We start from the raw sequence: 23,872 nt of genomic DNA, 5'->3' as shown, positions 1-23,872 counted from the left end.
AGATAAAAGTGTAAGTTGGAGCTGATAAAAATTGCTACACTGTAAAAAATAAAAAAACAATTTGTTGAGTCAGCTTAAAATAATTTGTTACCCAGCTGCCTTAAAATTTTAAGTTCAGTCAACTAAAATAAGTTTAGTCAACTTGAAATGTTAAGCATCCTTAAAATTTGAAGTTGATTCAACTCAAATATCTAAGTTGTCACTTAGTATAATTTAACATTTCAGGTTGAATATACTTTTTTTTGAGTTGACTGAACTTAAAATTTTAAGGCAGCCAGATTACAAATTATTTTAAGTTGACTCAACAAATTGTTTTTTTACAGTGTAGTAGAAATAATAGTATAAAAATGTAGTATAAAGTAATAGTATATAAAATGTACCCTGGTAAAAAAATAAATAAATAAATTATATATATATATATATATATATATATATAGAATCCCAAGAAAACCCAAGAAAAAGTTGCTTCTTACACATTTGTAAAGGTAATATCACCAAAGGTATTATTACCACAGTACATTTCTAAGTGATTTTCTTGTAAACATACAAAACCAATATATATTTTTGTAAATTATAGTACCTTTCTTATTTTTTCCGCCATTTGTAAATGTTAAGGGTCCAGCAATTTTTAGCTGTACAAAACAGCTCGTTTTGCTTCTTGATATTGCAAATTGCTGTCTTACCATATTATTTTAATATATTATTTTAATTATGACCACACTGGTTTGTAGTGTAAACAGTTTTACCGTTTACTGCACGTTGTTTTTATTCTCCTTATCCCTTTAGCGGATATTGAACAGGAAGTCTCACCCATAATTCCGCATTGAAGAATAAGGTGATGATCTTTTATAAACTTAAAGAACCCCCCGCAGACTGTTTAATCATAAAATAATTACTAATTACTTTTCACTTACCCATAATTTTTTTTTGGTTTAATCTATTATATGACCATAAACAAGACTGACAGTTGACCGCGGAAGATATTATTTTTTCAGGAGCGGACCGCGTCACCCAATGCTATTGCGGAGTGATATCATTATTAGAAAACAGCAAAAAGGCACTAATCTGTGTAGTCCCGGTTAAATCAGTCGGTCACACGGTGACATATTGAGACACATAGTGGACTTAACAGGGCATTTGCTTTTACCAGTTTAATTTAATTTAATCTGTATTAATTATTTGTACATTTAGGCTATCAAAACAAGTCGTGGGTCATAAAAATATACTGCATTTAAACTAGGATCTCGTTTAAACTCAGGCATCCGCTTTCTGTTTTCTCTTGTGTAATTAGGAAACAAGCTTTCAGTGTCAAGAGCTCGTCCTAGATCAGCCAAAAATGAAGACGTGAACATCACACAGCAGGCATCGTCTGTAAGGAATCACATTATTGAAAGGTAACACCGCCACCTAGTGGAAATGACGCGCGCGTATACATACATAAATACCATGGTACTTTAAACAGTCTATGGTAAACTTAGTACCAATTAAAATGTATACATCAAAGTATGCGAATATCACGCTAGTAATACAGTATTGTTTTATGGAATTAAACAGGGTTTCTGTTATGTTTGTAATCGCCCTGAAGCCCCACCTATTCAAGACGAAAGCCTGGCGTCACGACGAGGTGGCCGAGTGGTTAAGGCGATGGACTGCTAATCCATTGTGCTCTGCACGCGTGGGTTCGAATCCCATCCTCGTCGGTGAGTGATTTTTCACTCTCGAAAAACCTTTAGATATGACAGTCCTTTGGTAAAGTCTATTTGAACACTTCTTCGTATTATGGCAAGACATATGTATAAATTGTAAACGTACTAACTAATATATCACCATACTTGCGCAGTTATTAATCACAGTACATTAAGACAAAGATTCATAGCTTTCTCAAATGCCATGGTTAGATATGCAAATGATGCATTATATAATTAAATATGCATTGATGTGTGTACACCTTATTCTTCAAGGCAGAAGCAAGCCTGCGGACGAGACTTCCGGTTCATTAGCCGCCATAGGGAAATAACGAGAAGAATAACAACATACAGTAAACGGTAGAACTGTTTGCACTACAAACCAGTGTGTTCATGAGTAAGATAATACATTAAAACTAGATAAAAAAGTTTGTCAAGACAAACTTTAAGTTGGCTTGAGAAAGCCGGACCAGAATGTTTTAAAAAGTTTTAAAAGTTTAAAGGGTTTTAAAAGTTTTAAAAGTTTAAAGGGTTTTAAAATGTTTTAAGTTTAATGGTTTTCAATCTGAAATAGTTTGAAGTTTAAAGTAGTTTTAATAGGTTAGAGTTTGTTTTGAAGGCGATACAGTCTGTCATGGATGGATGGATGGATGGAAATAGTCAGATGATAATGCATGTTGTTAGCATGATTTTAACATGATTAGCATGTTGCTAACATGTTTCTAGCATGAGTAACATGTTATTAGCATAATTAGCAAGTTATTAGCATGTTGCTAGCATGATTTTAACATGATTAGCATGTCATTAGCTTGTTACTAGCATGGTTAGCAAGTTACTAGCATGATTAGCATGTTACTAGCATGTTGCTAGGATATTTCCAGCATGATTAGCATGTTATTAGCATGATTAACATGTTATTGGTGTGTTGCTAGCATGATTTTAACATGATTAGCATGCCGTTAGCATGTTACTAGCATGCTTAGCCAGTTACTAGCATGTTGCTAGCATGATTAGCATGTTATTAGCATGATTAGCAAGTTATTAGTATGTTGTTAACATGATTAGCATGTCGTTAGCATGTTGCTAACATGATTAGCATGTTGCTAGCATGTTTTTAGCATGACAAGCATGCTGTTAGCATGTTTCTAGAATGATTAACATTGTTAGCATGATTAACAAGTTACTAGCATGTTGCTAGCATGTTTATAGCATGATTAGCAAGCTACTAGCATGACTAGCTAGTCTTGGCTAGTGATAGATAGATAGATAGATAGATAGATGAGTTTGAATGAGTTTAAATGGATTATAAATACAGTACATAGAAGGGAAGTTTGATTGAGTCTCAAAGGATTCTGGGAGTTTTGACAGTTGGAATTTGAAAAGTGTTGGCTCATTTGAACATTCCGTCAATGTAAGTCTATGGGACATTTCAGAGTTTTAAACGTCATTTTTAGGAAAACCGTAAGTCTGATCAGTTAGAAAAGATATAGCACACCAGTCTGAAGATCTGGGCTGAGTTTGGAGTTTGTAGAGTTAAAGCTCTAGGACGAGTTAGAGTTAACAGTTTTAGTAAGAAGAATAATAACTAGACAGTAAAGTTCGTAGACAAACTTTAAGTTGGTTTGAAAAAGCCTAGCCAGAAAGTTTTCAAAGTTTTAAGTAAGTTTGACTGTTTTCAGTTTAAAATAGTTTTAAGATTAAAGAAATTTTGAAGGCAATACAGTCTATTAGAAAAACAGATACATATGGTGTTGCTGTGTGGTTGCTTGGGTATCCAGGGTGGTTGCTAGGGCAGTTGCTAAGGTGTTGCTAGGCAGTTGCTAGGGTACTCAGGGTGGTTTCTAGAGTGTTACTATGTGGTTGCTAGGGTACCCGGGGTGGTTGCTAAGGTGTTGCTAGGCAGTTGCTAGGGTACTCAGGCTGGCTGCTAAGGTGTTGCTAGGCGGTTGCTAGGGTGTTGCTAAGCGGTTGCTAGGGTATCCAGGGTGGTTGCTAGGGTGTTGCTAGGCGGTTGCTAGGGTACTCAGGCTGGTTGCTATGGTGTTACTATGTGGTTGCTAGGGTACTCAGCATGGTTGCTAGAGTACTCAGCATGGTTGCTAGGGTGTTGCTACGTGGTTGCTAGGGTATCCAGGATGGTTGCTAGGGTGTTGCTAGGCGGTTGCTAATGTACTGAGGGTGGTTGCTAGGGTGTAGCTATGCAGTTGCTATGCTTCCTGGGATGGTTACTAAGTTGTTGCTAGGTGGTTGCTAGGGTACTCAGGGTGTTTGCTAGGGTGTTACTAGGTGGTTGCTAGGGTACCCGGGGGTGGTTGCTAAGGTGTTGCTAGGCAGTTGCTAGGGGACCCAGGGTAGTTGCTAAGGTGTTGCTAGGTGGTTGCTAGGGTACTTAGGGTGATTGCTATGGTGTTACTATCATTTTGTTACCATGATTATCAAGTTATTAGCATGTTGCTAGCATGTTACTAGCATGTTTCTAATATGATAAGCATGTTTCTAGCCTGACTCTAGTATGATTAACAAGCTGTTAGCATGATTAGCATGTTGTTATCATGTTTCTAGTACGATTAGCATGTTACTAGCATGATTCTAGCATGATTAGCATGTTACTAGCATGTTGCTGGCATAATTAGCCTGATTAGCATACTGCTAACATGACTTAAATAGATTAGAAATATTAGATGAGTTTGAATGAGTCTAAATAGATTAGTAATAGTACATAGAAGTGAAGCTTGATTTAGTCTCAAAGGATTCTTGGAGTTTAGATTTTAATTTTGACAGTTGGAGCTGGCTTATCTGAACATTCCGTCAATGTAAGTCTATGGGATTTTTTTGGTGGTTTTGACGGTCTGGTTTACGAAAACCGTAAGCCGGATCAGTTAGAAAAGATACAGCAACCCGAGTCAGACCAGTCTGCAGGTCTGGGCCGAGTTTGGTGGCTGTAGCTTAAAAGCTCTAGGAGGAGATACGTTTTAAAAAAGGGTCTCAGAAGAAGAAGAAGAAGAAGAAGAAGAAGAAGAAGAAGAAGAAGTTTAAATACAATATCAGTAAGTTGGCTTTCTCAAGCCAATTTAATAATATGGTAAGACACCAATCTGCAATATCAAGCAGCAAAACCAGCTGTTTTGTACAGCTAAAAATAGCTGGATGCTAATGAGATCGGAATCCAGACCTATTACAGTTTTTTTCAGCTGCTTACACACAAAATCTTTACTTGTCACACAATTTCTAAAACCTGACACTCAAACACCAGAACCACACACCAAATCTGCAAAACCATACACTAATTCTCAGTCTTTGACTCAGTTTTCAATTTCATAAAACACTTTTTGCAAAACACAACAAGTATCTTGATTTTTTTTTCAAACACAACCAATCAAAACGCCACACTAATTCGTCAGTGCCTCACACTAACACCTCACTTGTGCAAACACTCATTGCTTTACTTAACACCAACCAATCATGGTTTTAGAATAGGCCTTGGAATAATCACCATTTTCAAAATTATGTTTGTTTGTTTTTTTTTGGTAATTCCAAGCCTGCATTAATGTGATCCAAAATACAGCAAAAGCAGTGATATTGTAAAATATTTTTACTTTTTAAAATAACTGCTTTATAGTTGAATATATTTTAAAAGTAATATATTGTAATATATACAAAAAGCTAAATTTACAGCATCATTACTCCAGTCTTCAGTGTCACATGATGCTTCAGAAATTATTCTAGTATGCTATTCGAGAAACATTTATTATTATTATAAATATTTAAAACAGTTGAGTGAATTTTTTCAGGATTCTTTGATGAATCAAAAGATGAAGTTCAGCATTGGTCTGAAATAAAAAGCTTTTGTAACATTATACACCATTCAAAAGCTTGGAGTCAGTGTTTTTATTTTCTGGGGAAAAAAAAAATTATAGAAATGAATAATTTTATTTAAAGACGCTTTAAAGTGATCAAAAGTAAGGATAAAAACATTTATAATGTTACAAAAGATTTCTATTTCAGATAAATGCTGTTCTTCTGAACTTCCTATTCATCAAAGAAACCTGGAAAAAATTCTACTGAGCTGTTTTTAACATTTTAAATTTATTCAAATATAAAACAATTATTTTAAATAGTAAGAATAATTTAAAAAATATATATTGTATTTGCTCTACTTTGGATCAAATAAATGCAGGCTTGGTGAGCAGAAGAGACTTCTTTAAAAAACAATATCTTACTGTTCGAAAACTTTTGACTGGTAGTGTATTTCTTTTCTTTTGTACTGTGTAATACTTTATTCACAACCACAAATGCTTACAGTAAAAAAAATAAATAAATAAAAATCTTGCTTTCAATCTTGCTTTCTTGTTTACTGTGAATTTTTCAACATCTCTCTGCCAATTACTTTCATTTTTGTACAGAAATATACATAGGAGCTCATGAAAGAAGAGCTTTAGGTTTTGAATAACTGTGTATATGATATATGCAAAAATATAATATTATGGCAAAAGTGTTTCCAATGTAAGACAAATGTTTGCTTTTGAGATGTGTTTGTAATATTTTAAATGCAGTGCTTCATTTTGCAAGAGATGTGAGGCATTTTACATTTTGTGTGTGCAATTCTTAGATTTGTGTGTAAAGTTTAAAAAAAAAAAAAAAAGAGGCAAAGTTTTGAAAATGTGTGTAAGCAGTTGAAAAAAACTAAAATTTACAAAACGTCCACGCTCAGTCTTATAAGAAAAAGATTTCAAATTTCATTTTGTTGACACATTTTAGTTTTTAAATGAAGTTTTAGCGCATTTTTATAAATAAAATGTTAAGTCAATGATATATGAACAACCCTCTCTGTAAAAACTTTGATTATACTTAAAAATATAAATGCTATTAAAGATTTACGATGCAGCACATGAGAAACAAAATTCCAAAATTTACAGTATCTTCTAAGAAAATGGAGAAAAAATTATTAAATTTAGATTTATGTCTCAAATACAATCTGTAGCACATCAAGCAGCAAATTACAATACATGGTTGTCTTTTTTTTTTTTTTTTTAATTAGTTGGCCATCGTCGCCTTGAAATTATACGGTTCTATATGCATTCTAAACACTTTTGAGATATTGAGCTTCCAAGCTTTTGGAATCCATAGATTTCTATAGACAGAACCCTTTTTGTTTTCATAAAGGCCCAAAATGTACACGGCGAACAAAGAAACATCACATGATGTAAATAAGTTGTCACAAAATAAGAATATGTGAGAAACTCAAATTTTGACATCAGATAGAACCTTATAATTCCAAGGCGACGATACATACTTGCCACTGCGGTGCTTTTCTGTGAAAAATGAAGTGAGACGTATTGTAAGTAAAACCATCTTATGTGCATTTTTGAATCACAAAAAAAAGACAAATACAATGTGACAATTTTTTTTTCTTAAAGTTCACAAATTTTAACACAAAAAGACATTTATAGAATTCAGTTCTTGATCTTAAGCAATTATACATTTTTAAATTAAAGTGAAATTAAGGAAACTTATATGACCAAATGATTTTTTTTTCTTGGATCTCATATTTTTTTTAAAAAAAGGTTTTAAAAGAATACAAAAGGCATAAAATCCTTCTTAATCACAGAAAGTCCAGTTATCAAAAATAGAAAAGCAAGATAACCAAAAACGAAATATTTCTCAAAAAGTACCTCCTTATAAAATTACAAGAAAACATACAAATGCTGACTTACATACATATGACACACATGATTTACACAGTAGGGACGGAGCATGCACTCAGGTTAAATCATTATTTCATTCAACATTGTGAGATTGTAAAGTCTCAAGGGCCGTAACATTCATTATGTGCTGTTGAGTCCATGAGTTTCATCAGTACCGGGCTGTTTCTCCTTCGAAGACTTCTTTTTCTGGACAATTAAAGAGCAATACAAGTAATTTACTTACAGAACAATCAATCTTAATCAGCTATAGGGTTTCTAAAGGTTTCATAAAGATAAAGATTGTTTAAGATCAAGTAAAAACCGTTTAAACAACACAATGAGCTCTTCTGGCAACACTTCAGAATTTGAAAACACAACCATTATTTTTTAACTAATTTTACAATAAATAGCTGAAGACTTAAAGGCTCACAACCACTCGAATATGGAAATAATATTTTGTTGTACATTCTGATCACAATGCAAAAAGAGATGTTTGGTTCGTTATTCAAAGTTTTCATACCACACTGACAGATATTTCTTCTTGTTTTAGGCAAAAAAACTAATTTAATTTTGTTCTATTTCTCAGAAAACAAAACTTTATTTTCTTTATTTTGCATCTTGGAAAAAGACAGAAATACAGAGAAAGATATTTATTTTTTGAAGTGCATGCAACATTTAATGCCATGACTTCATGAATTTAAGACTTTTTACTCTGATTTAAGACTTTACGGCCTGGTTTCACAGACAGGGCTTAGACTAAGTCAGGATTAGGCCATAGTTCAATTAGGACATTTATGTAATTTTTATAAAGATGCCTTAGTAAAAACATTACTGGTGTACATAAGATCAGTCAGTGCAAGTTTCTTTCAGTTGAAACAGCTCAGATTTACATTTTAGTTTGTGACTAGGCTTAAGCCTTGTCTATGAAACCAGGAGTAAGACTCACAGACGCCCTCAGAAAAGTAAGTGATTTGGGCATTCCAGTTAGGGAAAATAAATAAATAACTAAAAATAAATAAATAAAAGATTAAAGATCACAGATTAAAGATATTGAGAGTAATTACAAATGTTAAAGGAGAAGTCCACTTCCAGAACAAAAATGTACAGATAATGTACTCAACCCCTTGCCATCCAAGATGTTCATGTCTTTATTTCTTCAGTCGTAAAGAAATTGTTTTTTGAGGAAAACATTTCAGCATTTTTCTCCAAATAGTGGATTTCTTTGTAAATGATCCCAGCAAAGAAAGAAGGGTCTTACCTAGCGAAACGATCGGTTATTTTCATAAAAATAATACAATTTATATACTTTTTAATCTCAAACGTTCGTCTTGTCTTACTCTGCCTGGACTGTTTTTGTTCCTGTTCATGACAGTTAGGGTATGTCGATAAACTCCCATCTCATGTTCTCCCCCAACCTCAAAAATCGTCCTGTATCGCTGTTTTACCTTTTTGTTAAGGGTGTTTGATCTTCTTTGCATGTTCACTTTGTAAAGACTGGGTCGGTACTTCTGCAGTGATGTAGGATGATTTTGAAATGATTTTTGAAGTTGAGGGAGAAAATACGATTGGAGTTTCCCACATACCCTAACTGTCTTGAGCCAGAATACACAGAGTTCAGGGAAAGCAAGACAAGACGAGCATTTGAGATTAAAAAAATATTTAAATTGTATTATTTAATGAAAATACCCAATTGTTTCGCTAGATAAGACCCTTCTTTCTCGGCTGGGATAATTTACAACCGCATTTTGGATCATTTGAAGCTGCATTTAAACTGCATTTTGGAAGTTCGAACTCAGGGCACCATAGAAATCCACTATATGGAGAAAAATGCTGAAATGTTATTCTCAAAAAACAATTTCTTTACGACTGAAGAAAGAAAAACAGGAACATCTTGGATGATGGGGGGGGGAGTACATAATCTGTAAATTTTTATTCTGAAAGTGAACTTCTCCTTTAACTGCGCAATTTAGTAGTTTTTTTTTTTTTTTTTTAAATAATTTTGAACATGCAATCAATCCACCAATTTTACCTTTTTATGCACTACCACCTCCTCATCTGGAGCAGATGCAGAAGGATCATCAGGGATTATCTCCTCCGTTTCTTCTTCTTTCTCCTTCTCTTTCTTCTTCTCTGTACATCATTTCAGTGTAAACAGAAACACAAGCAAATTAAAAGGTGCAGTAAAATAAAACCACAAGCCAAGATATACATACATTTAATCACTCACTCTTTTTCTTCTGAATTACTTCTACAGGAACAGATGCTTCTTCTTCTGCTGGTGGTTGTGGTTGAAGACCATCTGCATTTTCAGCCTCCTTGCTTTTCTTCTTCTCTTTATCTTTCTTGGACTTTTTGGGCTCTGGTGTGGCTTCCTCTGGTGCTGGGTCATCACAAGCTTCTTCCCTTTTATGTTTTCTTTTTTTAGAAGGACTTTTTAACTCATGACTAGAGGTTTCCTCATTTTCCAAACCATCACCGTCTGGAGTCTTTGCATGAGATTTACTACTTTTTAACGGAGTTTCTGAAGAAATGTCATTGTGGATCTCCACATCCTCAGCAGCCTTCCTTTTACTTTTTTTCAAAACGCTGTTTGTGGAGTCAGACTGCAGATCATCTGACGTGACCGCTTTGAGCTTGTTACCGGTCGTTTCTACCTCGCCAGGTTCTTCTGTGCTTTTTACTTTCTTGGCTTTAGCTTTTTTAGATGGCATTTCAGGCTCAACTGTGTCTGAATTGTCCTTCATTTTGGCTTTTTTAGGTGAAGTGTCAGGTTTAACAGATTCAGCTTCGTCAGCTTTCTCAGATGTCGTTTCTTGGTCAGTTTCTGGTTTCTTAACTTTTACCTTCTTAGAAGGTGTCTCATCAGGAACAGGCTCTACAATGCTTTTAGACTTTTTATTTTTCACTTTCTTTGATGGGGTCTCTGACAGGTCAGAGGTAGTGTCCGCATTCATATTGTTAGCAGCTTTTTTAACCTCTTTAATACTTGAGGGACTATTGTCAGTTTCAACATTGCTGGCTTCAGATTGGCCTTTCTTTTTTTTAGGCTTTTTAGAAGGAGTTTCAGTACTGCTGCTTTCTGAGGTACCATTATCTTTCCTATTTGCTATTTTAGGAGTCTCAACTTGCTCTGATAAACTACTATCTTTTTTAAAATGAACTCTTTTAGGAGTCCTGTCAGATTCTGAATCTGATACACCAACCTCTTTGCCCATTTTGCCAGTTTCCAAGAGTCCATTAGTTTCACTATGTGCTTCTGGTTTATCGTTCTCATCTTGAACAGATGAGTTAGCATTTTTACCTTTAGTTTTTTTAGGGGTCTTAACCACATCAAGACCTGAGATACTACTATTTTTCTTATTCCCAGCCTTTTTAGATGGTGTATTAACTTCAGGATGTTCAGAAATAGCTGCAGCACCTTTGCCTTTTGACTTTTTTGAAGGAGTCTCAGATGCATCGCTTGTTACAGGAATGTCATCAGGTTTGGCAGTCACTTTCTTTGCTGGTGTATTGGTCTTTCGCTTCTGGGCTGGGTTTCCCTCCTTTTTAGCTCTTGCCGGCTTCTTTGTCGTCCTTCCCTTTGCTGAAGACTTCGCGGGTGAGGAGACAGGAGATTCATCCAAGGTTGACAAAACATCCATCTTCGCTCGATCAGAATCTGGTAACAACAAATAAACTTTTATAATCAGGATTCTGTATGAATCTTACGTAAACATGTCACATCAAAATGAAGGGGAAATATATATAATACACACATTGCTCATCAGTACAGTCTTTTATTAAAGAAATTAATACTTTTATTCAAATAGAACGCACTGGCATTTATAATGTATATGAGCCACTCCACAGAATTGGTGTAAGCTGCTGTCCCACAACAAAAAACACACACATTTAAATTGAAAGTTTTTAAGATTTCAAATGTTAAATGTTCACTAAGATCCTTCTTTTATCTATTGAAACCCACAATGATATTTAAAATATCAGCAAGCTTAATATATACAGTATCTCACAGAAGTGAGTACACCTCTCACAGTTCAGCAGTCATTTTAGTATATCTTCTCAAGGGACAATACTATAGAAATGAAACTTGGATATATTTTAGAGTAGTCATTGTGCAGCTTCTATAGCAGTGTGTATTTACTGTTCCCTGAAAATAACTCAACATACAGCCATTATTGTCAAAACAGCTGGCAACAAAAGTGAGTACACCCTAAGTGTACTAGTCAAAACTGTGTCAATATTTTGTGTTAGCACCATTGTTATCTAGCACTGCCTTAATCATTCTGTGCACGGAATTCAGCAGAGCTACACAGGTTGTTGCTTGGATCCTCTTCAAATCCTCTATAATGACATCATGGAGCTGCTGCATGTTAGACACACTTCCGCTTGAGGATGCCCCATAGGTGCTCATTAGGGTTCAGGTCAGGTCACCTTCACCTGCACCTTTTTCAGCAAGGCAATTGTCATTTTGGTGGTGTGTTTGGGGTCATTATCATGTTGGAAAACTGCCGTTCGGCCCAGTTTCTGAAGGGAAGGCATCATGTTCTGCTTCAGAAATGTACAGTACATAATGGAATCCATATTTCCCTCAATGAACCGCAGATCCCCAGTACCAGCAGCACTCATGCAGCCCCAGACCATGATGCTACAACCACCATGCTTGACTGTAGGAGAGACACAATTTTCTTGGTACTCCTCATCAGGGCATCACCACACATGCTGGACACCATCTGAGCCAAACAAGTTTATCTTAGTCTCATCAGACCATAGGACATGGTTCCAGTAATTCATGCTCTTGGACAGGCTGTCTTCAGCAAACTGTTTGCGGGCTTTCTTGTAAGCCAGCTTCAGAAGAGGCTTCCTTCTCGGATGACGCCAATGCAAACCAACTTGTTGCAGTGTGCATCATATGGTCTGAGCACTGACAAGCGGACCTGCTACTTCTGCAACCTCCAAAGCAACGCTGGCAGCACTCATGCATCTGTTTTTTGAAGCCAGGTTTTGCACCTGACGCACAGAACGAGCACTCAACTTCGTTGATCGACCCTTGCGAGGCCTATTCCGAATGGAACCCGTCTTGGAAAACCTCTGTATGACCCTGGTCACAGTACTGTAACTCAGTTTCAGGTTGTTACTGAACCTCTTATAGCCTAGACCATCTTTGTGGAGAGCAACAATTCTAATTCTCAAATCTTCAAAGAGTTCTTTGCCATGAGGGGCCTTGTTGAACATCCAGTGGTCAGTATGAGAGAACTGTACTCAAAGCACCACATTTTAACTGCTCTAATACAAGATACACAACTTTGTATAGCCCTGTCAAGCACACAAAAACATGAACATGATGAATAGGACATGTGGCTTTGCATGGTTAAATGACATAATGCTGATATCACTTAGGGTGTACTCACTTTTGTTGCCAGCTGTTTTGACATTAATGACTGTATGTTGAGTTATTTTCAGGGGACAATAAATTTACACTGCTATACAAGCTGCACATTGACTACTCTAAAATATATCCAAGTTTCATTTCTATAGTATTGTTCCTTAAGAAGACATACTAAAAACACTGCTGAAATGTGAAAGGTGTACTCACTTTTGTGAGATACTATATATATATATATATATATATATATATATAACTTATGAAAACAATATTGCAGTTTGCAGTTCATCTCACCTGATAACTGAGAAAGCATTTTCCTCCATTTCTCCACATCTAAACTAGAGTCTGAATCCGAATCATTCCCCGGAGTGGCTTCAGAAGTGGACTTTTTTCTTTTTCTTGGTTTTGTCGCAGTTTCTTTTTTCTTCTGCTTCTGTGGAGTAGAATTAGTGATGAATGTGTCAGGTGACTTATGTATGGAGGCACAGTTAAGTTATGATAAAATATTTTGGTCAGCTTTAAATTAAATACCGTAGATTTTTTCTCCAATCCTGAAGTCTTGTTGCTTAGAGACTTTTTTGGACCAACTACTTTCCATACACAAAACAAACAACCAAAAACATAAGCAACACATAGAAACTTTAACCAAGAGATCACAATTCAGCTTTATCAAAACAAGGGATGTGCGTATATGTGTTTAAAATAAAGCTCTGAATTCTTTACATTCAAAAGAAAATATCTCCCAAAACTGAAAAATTTCAAAAAATTTACCCTCATGTCATCCAAGATGCAGATGAGTTTATTTCTTCATCAGATTTGGAGAAATTTTGCATTAAATCACTTGCTCACCAATGGATCTTCTGCAGTGAATGGGTAGACTGGAGTGGATTATTGTAATGTTTTTATCAGCTGTTTGGACTCTCATTCTGACGGCACCCATTCACTGCAGAGGATCCACTGGTGAGCAAGTGATGTAATGCTACATTTTTCTAAATCTGTTCCTATAAAGAAACAAACTCATTTACATCTTTGATGTCCAGAGGGTGAGACTTTAAGTAAGATTGTCAAATCCGTTGCAACTCCTAACAAATGTCACACAAAAACACTGCTCAAACACACGTGTAAACAATATTAAAATGGACAACTTATTCACCAGCAGAGGGGGCTGTGATCTTAGACTTGGTTCCAGTTGAAGAGCCTTTCTTTCTCTTTGGAGTCCGAACACCTGGGGATTAAAATGTTTTAGTTGGTTTCTACTAATATTAGTGATCACTCCATATGATCCAATGTATGGGGCTCAGATTTGCAGAGTGAATCTTCTGATAAACAATACTAAGTAAAGCCTCAGTTGATGTACATACCAGAAGGCACCAGAGGAATATCTCCATCACTTGAGCTAGATGCATCACATTAAAAAAAGAAGGAAAAAATATAAATTAGTTTTGAACCATTTCAGTGCAGCCTAAAACACAAGACACACATGCATCATGTTACCTTGCCCACTTCTTAAAGATATCACTCAATGATGCTTTCACTCCTTCAGTTTCAACCTGTAATTGACAGCCACATTTAATACATTTTTTAATTCATATGTTTATGCATATCACAGTACTGAGCTTGTGTGATATGGACTCTAACAGAAGAAATAAATCACAGTAAACTGTTGCACTGACCTCAGTGTCTGTAAATCTTATTTGGTGCTTACAGTATATCTGTGCACTAATATCAGTAACATTAACCACAGAACAAAGCTCATTTGCACTACATGCTTAAGTCATATTTAACGCATACATGAGGTAAGTGTCAACTACAGTGGTAATACAGCTTTATGAACTACTGTCACCGATAGGCAATGATTTCACTAATAAACACTAAATAAGTTGGTGTAGTTAAAGGCATCGGATTACGTTCTAATGCAGGAGTTTAAATGCTTTATTTTAAATTCTCTTGACATGTTTTAAAATGCATGCAATAATACATATTCTTGATTTACAAGTATGCACTCGCTCTCTCGAACACACATAGACATATCTGCACCTGGGGCGCGTGCTTTCTCAGCACGTTGGCTGCTTTCTTGTAGCCGTTGTCCTTTAAATGGTGATATATTAAATTGATCAGCTCGTCCTGCGAGGCATCTGTAATATTTGAGGTCATGTTTGTGATGAGGGTGAATTTAAAAACAAGCGCGCGCCAAACTTAGGAAAAACTTTGCTGCATGTTTCTATTTCCGCTACGTTCGAACAGCCCAGCAGCGACATGCGCGTTCCTTCACTCTGACCCCTGAACTCTCCACTGCTCGCGATGCATCATGGGAAATGTAGTTCTTTATGGTGTGATCGGTTTTCGTAGTTTACGAGAGATTATTTTACTGTATAGAGTAGACCATTTCGCTAGATGTAAACATACTGGTCCCGATACACTTCCTGTTTCTTTCTTTCTTTATTTTTTACTTTACACAAACATCACAAAAAATACAACCAACATAACATTTGACTGGATGAAAATGTTACATTAGCACCTTTAAGAAGTATTTGAATATGTGAAATTAAAAAAAAAACCCAAAAAACAGGAAGCGCTTCTGGACCAGTGTTGTTTACATCTAGCGAAATGGTCTTAGAGAGAGAGAGGAAAGGAGTGCGTAAATAGTTCAGGATTATAATAATGAAATATATAATTAAATATGTATTGACTTTATATTTATTAAAATGGTAAAAATCAAGTTTTTTCTTGCCATTTTCCCATTTTGAAATTGTATTTCTCTTCTTGCAGATATTATATATTATATAAATATATATTTAAATGCTCATTTGCTTAAAATATATCTATCTATCTCTCTCTCTCTCTATAATTGAATCGTTTAGCATTACACACACACATATATATATATATGTTTTATATATATATATATATATAGATTATAAAATGTAATAAAATAACAAGTATATATTAACATTACATTATATTACATATATTAATTTTAGATTTAATACAATTTAATTATTTTATGAAAGATTATTAAAAATCAAGTATTTTCTCAGTGTTTGAAATTGTATTTCTCTTCTTACAGATCCTGGTGCATTTTTAAATACATTATTGTGAACCTTTAGGAAATTATTGATATTTAATTATTAATATACAATAAATCTTATACAGATATATCTATTTAATTTAACATTATATATATATATATATATGTGTGTGTGTGTGTGTGTGTATGTGTGTGTGTGTGTGTTTGTGTGTGATAAAATAAAATAAAATATTTACATATATATTTTTATTCAGTAAGAACACATCCAATTAAAACTATATTCTATAAAATACTTTATACTATAAGATCTTAAGGAGTAATGATACACTAATTACTACGCCATGATTCAACTTGCAGTTTTTTTTCAGTTTTGTTCCTTAAAGGCACAATATGTAAGATTTTTTTATTAAAATATCCAAAAACCACTAGAACAGTGTTATATATTTTGCTGATGTTTGTACTTACATTATCCCAAATGTTTCGAAAAATGTTTAAATCCAGAGAAATAAGGAATTTTAACTAGTGACTGCTTCTCCTGCCAATGAAGTCATACACCCTTGATTTTTCGGTTTTATTTTGTAGAAAACATAAGACACTTTAATATGTTATGCATTTTATTAGACAGGTAAATGCACAAAGTAGCATTATAACAGAACTTTTAACAAACTCAGATGTATCTGGTATGATAAAACAGCACTGTTTTACCTCCCATATGCATGACCGGAAGAAGCGGAACCGGTCGACTGTGGCATAATAAAAGCTCCGCTGCTTTTGAGCTGTGTATCGCACTTGTCCTGTATTAGCAATCGCTCCAGCAGCCTTGTTTCACTTCTTTCACGACTTTCAGCCCCACCCTGCTTCATACAACAGTGACCTTAATACAATAGCTCATCCATGAACATGATTTCTGCCCGAGTCCCGACGGATTGCATCAGCTGTGGGGATGAAGACTACAACTCCCATGATTCCACACTCATTCACCACAACTTCTCTGTTTGTTTTGAACATGCACCCTCTAGGCGAAAACTTACATATTGTGCCTTTAACTATAAAAGCATGATTTGTGAAAAAATGATAGAATTTGACTGTATTCAATTTGATATAATTTAATATATCAAGTGATCAAGAAGTACTAGTACACGCTTTGATAGGTTTGAGAGACACCGCACCTAATGCAGATATTGCGGTCTGATCTGAACATGTTACCCGTGCAGTTCACCGGGGTCAGAATCCTTGTCTGATTTCAAAAACAGCATAGTCAGCGTGTCACATCAGGCAAAAAACATCTCTGTGTAAGTGTAAAACCACAAACGACCGCTGCTCCAACACCCGGCTCCGACCAATCAAGACCAATCAAATCCAGACGTCCAAACTCGCCAGTGTGGCGAAATGAGTGTGAGCAGGTGTGTTTGGATTAGGGTTTGAGCTGTGGAGTGTGTGAGCGTGTGTATGCCCGCACGAAGGGCGTGTGTGTGCGTGGATATGTTTATTTTAGGGCGATGCAGCCCACTCGTGTTTACATGTTTCTCTAAAGAGGATTCAGGGTGGGAAGAACAAACTCAGATAAACCCGAAACACAACAGCAGTTTGATCATGACTATGATAAAACTAATAATTACCTAACATTTGGATGTGTTTGCATGAATAATGAAGGAGAAACTCTTCACTAGGGTGATGGTAAGCAGTTCAGGTCAGCTGACAGGAGGAGTGGGGTAACTAGCGTTCACAGAGCTCCATTCATGAGTATCTGAGGAGAAAAAAAGAGTTTGTAAATGGTTTTGCCAGGGGGTCAGGGTTTGGCTGGTTCCTCTGCAGGTATCATCTGCTGGTGCTGTAACTACACAATTATGTGTGCATAAAATTTCTCTCTTTTGACAGGCGTTCAACAGGCATCTCATATTTTGACCAAGAAGGTCTTGACTATACCTGGAGAAGAACCGTAGAACTTTCTAAGCCAATCACCTGAGCCGTAAATGTCATGTGACTAATGTTTCTAAAGCTACTTATGGCTCAGGCGATTGAATAGTGAAAATGTTTCTCCAATATTCTTGTAAATATAGTAATGTTTCCCTGAGCTGCCTAAGCGTAAAGCTCTGCTTGTGTGTGCTGTATGCACCGTTTTCTCAGGTTTCATCCAAAAACAAGATTCGGTTTCCCCAGGATATAAAACGAACACACATTCCACATATTTAGCTGTTCAGAGGTCTGACCACCCCTCACATCCCTCTCTTTGACAACTACCCTCTGCTGAAAACTGCTTAACAGCTGCCCCACTTTTCACTACTGGCCCCTCTCGATCTATAACAACTTGGCTTTTTACCTTATATATGAAAACAGATATGTGATCGGTCATTTCTGCACAAAAACACTTTCAGGACTGGATGACATTAGATCCAAGGTTTTTAGAAATGGTGTAATACTCTTGAAGCAGAACCAAACGACTGGACTGCTCATAGCAGGGGAAAAAAATCATTTCCAAATTAGTTGAGTTTAAAAAGCCCTCTCTGAACGGACTGTATGTAAATATGAGAACCCGAGATCCTTTGAAAGCCTGAAAATGAAAAGTGTGCCGTTTTACTGGAAGTGGTAGATGATTAAATGGAGTTAGTGTTAGTATGAGGGGAAGGGTTTTTAATAACACTCTCGCAACGCCAAATTCAACATCTCCTCAGACTCTGCTGGCTTCTCTTCTAATTATTTCCTTTCATCTTCTCACTTTCTCTCAGGCCATAAAAGAAAAAAAAGATCAGATTTGGAGGTACAGAAGAGTGTGTGTTTAACGAACATGTTCAGAGGTGACAATAACAGCAGCTGAAGTACATTTGCCCTGTGAGATCATAATATGCACACAGCCACTCTAAAACATACATTTCACAACAGCAATCTGTTAACCACTGAGAGCTTAAGGTTGTGATATATTATATATCAGTAATCCACTAGTGCTGATAAATAAAGGTTAATAATTGGTCTCTATGGGTGCTGTGCACATTTTAGTTGCGTATCAGCAGGCATAACCAATGTGTGTCATTTCAAGCGCTTCAAAACTACAGTATGGAAGGCCGATGGGGTCAAAAGTCTTTAAACAGTACAATTGTACGTTGATGTATGCAGTCAAAAGTTTACATACACCTTGCAGAATGTGCAAAATAAGACCAAAATAAGAGGGATCATACAAAATGCATGTTATTTTTTTTATTTAGTACTGACCTGAATAAGATATTTCATTTAAAAGACGTTTAGTCCACATGAGAAAATAGTAGTTTTATTTATTAATACTGTGATGATCCACAGCTGTGTTTTTTCTTTTTTAGTGATAGTTGTTCATGAGTCTCTTGCTTGTCGTGAACAGTTAAACGGCCTGCTGTTCTTCAGAAAAGTCCTCAAGGTCCTACAAATTTTGGGGTTTTTTGGCGTTTTTGTGTATTTGAACCCCTTGAACCAATGACTGTATGATTTTGAGATCTATCTTTTCATGCTGAGGACAACTGAGGGACTCATATGCAACTATTACAGAAGGTTCAAACACTCACTGATGCTCCAGAATGAAAAACAATGCATTAAGAGCCGGGAGTGTAAACTTTTGAACAGAATGAAGATTATTTTGCCTAAATATCATATTTTTTCATTTAGCACTGCCCTTCAGAAGCTACAGAAGGTACTTACATGTTTCCCAGATGACAAAATAAGTGAAATTTTCCCTGATCTTCAAATTCAAAAAGTTTTCACCCCCCAACTCTTAATGCATTGTTTTTCATTCTGGAGCATCAGTGAGTGTTTGAACCTTCTGTAATAGTTGCATATGAGTCCCTCAGTTGTCCTCAGTGTGAAAAGATGGATCTCAAAATCACACAGTCGTTGTTGGAAAGGGTTAAAATACATGAAAATGCTACAAAAAAAAAACAGGAATTTGTGGGACCTGGATTATTCTGAAGAACAGCAGGCAGTTTAACTGTGTAGGACAAACAAGGAAATAAAAAGAAAACACAGAGCTGTGGATCAGTCTCATTAGGCATGCTGTTTTGATTCTCAAAGCAGTGTGATGTCATATTGTTTAGGCCCCACCCACAGCCGCTGACAGACAGTCCTGCATCACTATATTTTCTGCCGGTTGTCTTCAGCTGTTCGCTGTCTTCCATTTTCTCCACACTCGAGTAGCTGTAGCGTCAACGTCTCGTAAGCAATCCTGTTTTTGGATGTAAGACTAAACATAAGAGTCTTCAATTTCCCCCAACTTCTGAGGCACTGAGGACGCAGTAGATTACTTTTATTTTTGAAGGTAATGTGCCTCAGAATCTACCTAAATTTTAAAAAACGTTTATGTCTGTGCAAATCATTTCACTCCAGTCTGCTTTGTGAATGTCATGTCGTTATAGTGCTTAGCTAACATTTTAAACGTATGCGTGTGTGTACATTATTGAAGCATTTTAATTAATCAGCACCACGCTGGTGAGATTAGTTCGCGAGCTCTGTAACATTGCGCTGTTTCGTCCCACTTTCAGTGCGTTTGGTTTCTCATATGTACGGCTGAACGCCAGTTCTCTCGCTCTCAGTCATGTTGCTTCTACCAACTGTTTATTGCTGTAGGTATGCAAACACATACTGGGGACACCCAAGACCAATATTACATCTTGTAAAAATGGGCATAATAAATACCCTTTAATGCAGGGGTGTCCAGACTTGGTCCTGGAGGGTTTAACTCCAACTTGCCTCAACACACCTGCCTAGACGTTTCTAGCATGCCTAGTAAGAGCTTGATTAGCTGGTTCAGGTGTGTTTAATTAGTATTGGAGCTAAGCTGCCATAGATACTGGTTCAAGCGTTTGCTAAAATTGCCCCCTAGCGGCAAACCATTGAACTTTATGACGTAACAAAGCCTCGTTGACTGAAATCATGTGACTTTGGTAATTTGATACACATTCAATGGTACGTTTCCCAAAAGTAATATTTAGAGTTGGAACTTGCAACCATAGCTTACAATTCAAACACCAGTTTGAAACATCAATAGGCCATACTGCCGGCACTGGACGTAAACAATGCTGCTGAACCAAACTAAATTTGCATATTTTGCTGATTATTTCAGCTGTACTAATCGGTCGGACCGGGAAAAACATAGTACTATAGAATGCCAAAAGATACAACAAATCAAGGAGAAGAGTACAAAAAAACCCCCCTGAGGAACAAAAGACATTTTGTCACAGTTGTGTGAGACTGAGACAAACGAAGACGTAATATAATGAACAGTCTTTAATAAAATCCAAAACAAGGGTACACAGGAACAGCCAACACCAACATACTTTAAGGTCCAACGACAAACACTGAACTGAATACAACTTATAAAGGAGTGCTAACGATACAAGGACAGGTGTGGGTGATTAACCAATAATGAGTTAACAAGGAACGGAACAGGAAAAACCATATATGGACACAAGAGGGAGAAGCCAACAAAACAGTCCAACGGGGGTGTGACAAAGGGCAAAAACAACACAAACAGTCCAAGGGGTCTGACACATTTGTGGTTGACCAAACTGAACCAGGATTTCCAGGGCAAGATTCTTGACAACATTTGTGCTTGTTCTCATAATTTCTGGTCAGGTAGGTGAAATATTAGGGTGATATCTTAATTAATACTGTGCTCCTACTTATCTTTACCACCTAATAACTTTATTTTGCAAAAATATTGCACCCTTTCCTGCTCACTAAGTCATTCTCTATATGATTTAACAGTTTTCACACGTTTTTCCCATGGTTTAGACATCATAAATTAGCAGAACAATGTATTCAGTAATACATTAACCATGCAATAAATGCTGTTGTTTACATCTGAGTATTGCCAATATGGCCACGCATCCGGGTAACTGACCAAATTTTGATGTAAGTGCATTTGTTTAACATTATACCAATTTTAAACAGTCAAAACATGACAGATAGCCGATTCAAAAGAGAATTCCACTTAAAGTTGATCAAATTAAGCTGAAATAAAATAACCTGTCTATGCAACAATAGCTTTTTGCTTAAAAAACTCATCTTCTACTTGTGCTTAGCTCCTGTAGGCGACACCGAAACCTAACAGTTTGGCTGTGTACTCGAGAGCGACGTGGAAAACAATGCTAATGTAACAAATTTGGCTGTTATAGTGTCAGTACTGTTCAAATGAAATATTTGGTTTCCTCAATCTACAGATAATTTATTAAAAAATAAAAGCAGTCACAATATGCCACAATGTGCCTGTAAAGAATAACAAAATTAGTTTGATTTATTCTAATCTATTTAGATTTGTTATGTCTACATTCATCCCAAAACAATCACTGAGTCAATGTGACCAGGTGACTGTGACCAAAGGAATTTGGAAGAGGTGCCCATAAAGGTCAGATTTTTAAAATATCTCTCTTTATTTAAATACCAGACATAATATTTGGTCGATTTATGAGCAGTTGTTCTATTAATAGACAGATCTAAAAGCTCTTGTGTACATTTGTTCTGCAAAGTCAACATTAAAGATAGTAACAGCCTGGCAGCAACTCAGAACGTGGAGGTTTGAGCTAAAACTGACATCAGAGAAATTTAAGGTGGATTTGCTGTTGTTGTTGTTTTTGAGGAAAGGAATGTGTACACACTCATGTAAGATATTTTCATAGTCAAATATTTTAAGTAAGAGAGAAAACTCAGATCACTCTTAGAAAGTGTACGTCTTGCACTGCACAAATAGTTTTCGTTTGTTTTTGTTAAACTTTAAACTTTCAATCAGTTGAATTTCATTTTATTTTTATAAATTCAGTGAATGGGTGCCGTCAGAATGAGAGTCCAAACAGCTGATCAGTAATCCACAAGTAATCCAAACGACTCCAGTCAATCAGTTAACATTTTGTGAAGTCAAAAGTTGCGTATTTGTAAGAATACATTTGCTTTTGGCCAAAATATAAATTCACAATCCATAATAACACTTTCTCCATAGTGAGCAATTGATGTAATGTTACATTTCTCCAAATCTGTTCCCATGAAGAAACAAACACATCTACGTCTTGGATTGGTTGAAGGTATAAATTCTCTGCAAATTATCATTTTTGGGTGACCTATCTCTTTAATTATGAGTCATTCATGACCAGTCCAAGTGACATCATAACATCTTTAATCATCTTTAACCTATTGTTTGACTTTTTTATTAAGAACAAAATTATAAAAATGTATAATTTGACACATGTTGTTTTCCCTACAACATGACGTGATAGTTGGGCTGGAGCACTCTGGCATCTTTGTAGCATTTATTTAACAAAGAATGTTGACTTCATTGCACAATTTGTTGACACCATGCTAAATGGACACAGATGTGAGCAGAAACGTATGTTTCTCTCTCAGATCTTATCAGCTGAGCGTGTGTGGCTTCAGGTGATGTGCACACAGTGAATTCAGTGAGCGCCAGCTCATATATAATAACAACGCTCAAAGTCCCAATAAAAGAGCTCTTGTGCGCACAAACGCTGTCTCTGTTCAAGCACGGTTTGTACCTCTGGTCCCCCTAAATACCCCTACGGCGTGTTTTAATAGCAGGAATCCTTAGGGGCCTCGGCTTGTGTTTGGAGATTAATAAAAAACATGGACTGAACGAATAACAGCAAATCCAAAGAATGTCTTCCATTTACTGAGCTAATAAACAGGTTTTAAAAATGATCGTACTTCCTATACATCTATAGCCAGGTCATAATATGTTCATGATGATAAAGCGATAATATAAATCAAGAGTTAGGCGCAAATGGCTCCAAACCACTGATGAAAGACATTGGCGTAATGCATTTATTTTATAGGCAGTTTGTTTTAAACAATGGCAAGACATCACACACCGAGAGAGAAGATATCTTTCTTGAATATGCCTTTTTGTTGCACTTAAGGGGTGGTGGGGGCAGGAAAAAAACCTGTACTGTGGCTGTGTGTCAAAATCTAGTGAGCTGCTTGCTTAGAAGTGTCGCGAAACACCAGTAAAAAGATTTGGAGTGGAAATGTCATGTACACCATTTTTGGGTATCAAGGACAAATGCAGTACACTGTAGGCCTAAAAAAATATTCTACAGTAAAATACTTGCAAATGTGCAGTTTTCAG

General features: G+C 36.0%; 1 protein-coding gene and 1 non-coding gene across 3 annotated transcripts; one reads left to right on the top strand and one right to left on the bottom strand.

Annotated features, from left to right (window-relative positions):
* The first annotated feature begins 1,618 nt into the window (after window positions 1-1,618).
* trnas-gcu (transfer RNA serine (anticodon GCU)) lies at window positions 1,619-1,700 on the top strand. The gene has a single exon. It is a non-coding gene; the product is annotated as a tRNA-Ser (tRNA).
* A 5,021-nt stretch (window positions 1,701-6,721) lies between these two features.
* Window positions 6,722-15,036, bottom strand: tcof1 (treacle ribosome biogenesis factor 1). Of its 2 annotated transcripts, none has more exons than XM_051127311.1 (9): window positions 14,790-15,036; window positions 14,247-14,302; window positions 14,114-14,148; window positions 13,906-13,977; window positions 13,284-13,342; window positions 13,047-13,185; window positions 9,597-11,027; window positions 9,399-9,499; window positions 6,722-7,576 (listed from the first exon to the last, which is right to left on the bottom strand). In XM_051127311.1, exons 1-9 carry the CDS (start codon window positions 14,904-14,906, stop codon window positions 7,511-7,513), a joined length of 2,076 nt encoding a protein of 691 aa, XP_050983268.1. In that variant the 5' UTR covers window positions 14,907-15,036; the 3' UTR covers window positions 6,722-7,510. The 2 variants fall into 2 exon arrangements, with proteins under 2 accessions (XP_050983268.1, XP_050983269.1); XM_051127312.1 differs by having other exon boundaries at window positions 6,723-7,576; window positions 13,284-13,339.
* Window positions 15,037-23,872: the final 8,836 nt, after the last annotated feature.

The sequence above is a fragment of the Labeo rohita genome, chromosome 14 (genome assembly GCF_022985175.1).
Source record: "Labeo rohita strain BAU-BD-2019 chromosome 14, IGBB_LRoh.1.0, whole genome shotgun sequence".
NCBI classification, from domain to species: Eukaryota; Metazoa; Chordata; class Actinopteri; order Cypriniformes; family Cyprinidae; genus Labeo; species Labeo rohita.
Note: the sequence above shows the minus strand (reverse complement) of the source record. Positions and strands in the feature narration are given on the sequence as shown.

What these genes read in the sequence shown, in the direction of transcription:
- tcof1 (XM_051127311.1), bottom strand. Translation starts at nt 14,906, where the DNA reads ATGACCTCAAATATTACAGATGCCTCGCAGGACGAGCTGATCAATTTA. An exon ending in GATTGGAGAAAAAATCTACG is followed by an intron (nt 13,186 to 13,283) that starts GTATTTAATTTA and finishes TCTACTCCACAG; the next exon opens with AAGCAGAAGAAAAAAGAAAC. An exon ending in AGGTGGTAGTGCATAAAAAG is followed by an intron (nt 7,577 to 9,398) that starts GTAAAATTGGTG and finishes TTAATTGTCCAG; the next exon opens with AAAAAGAAGTCTTCGAAGGA.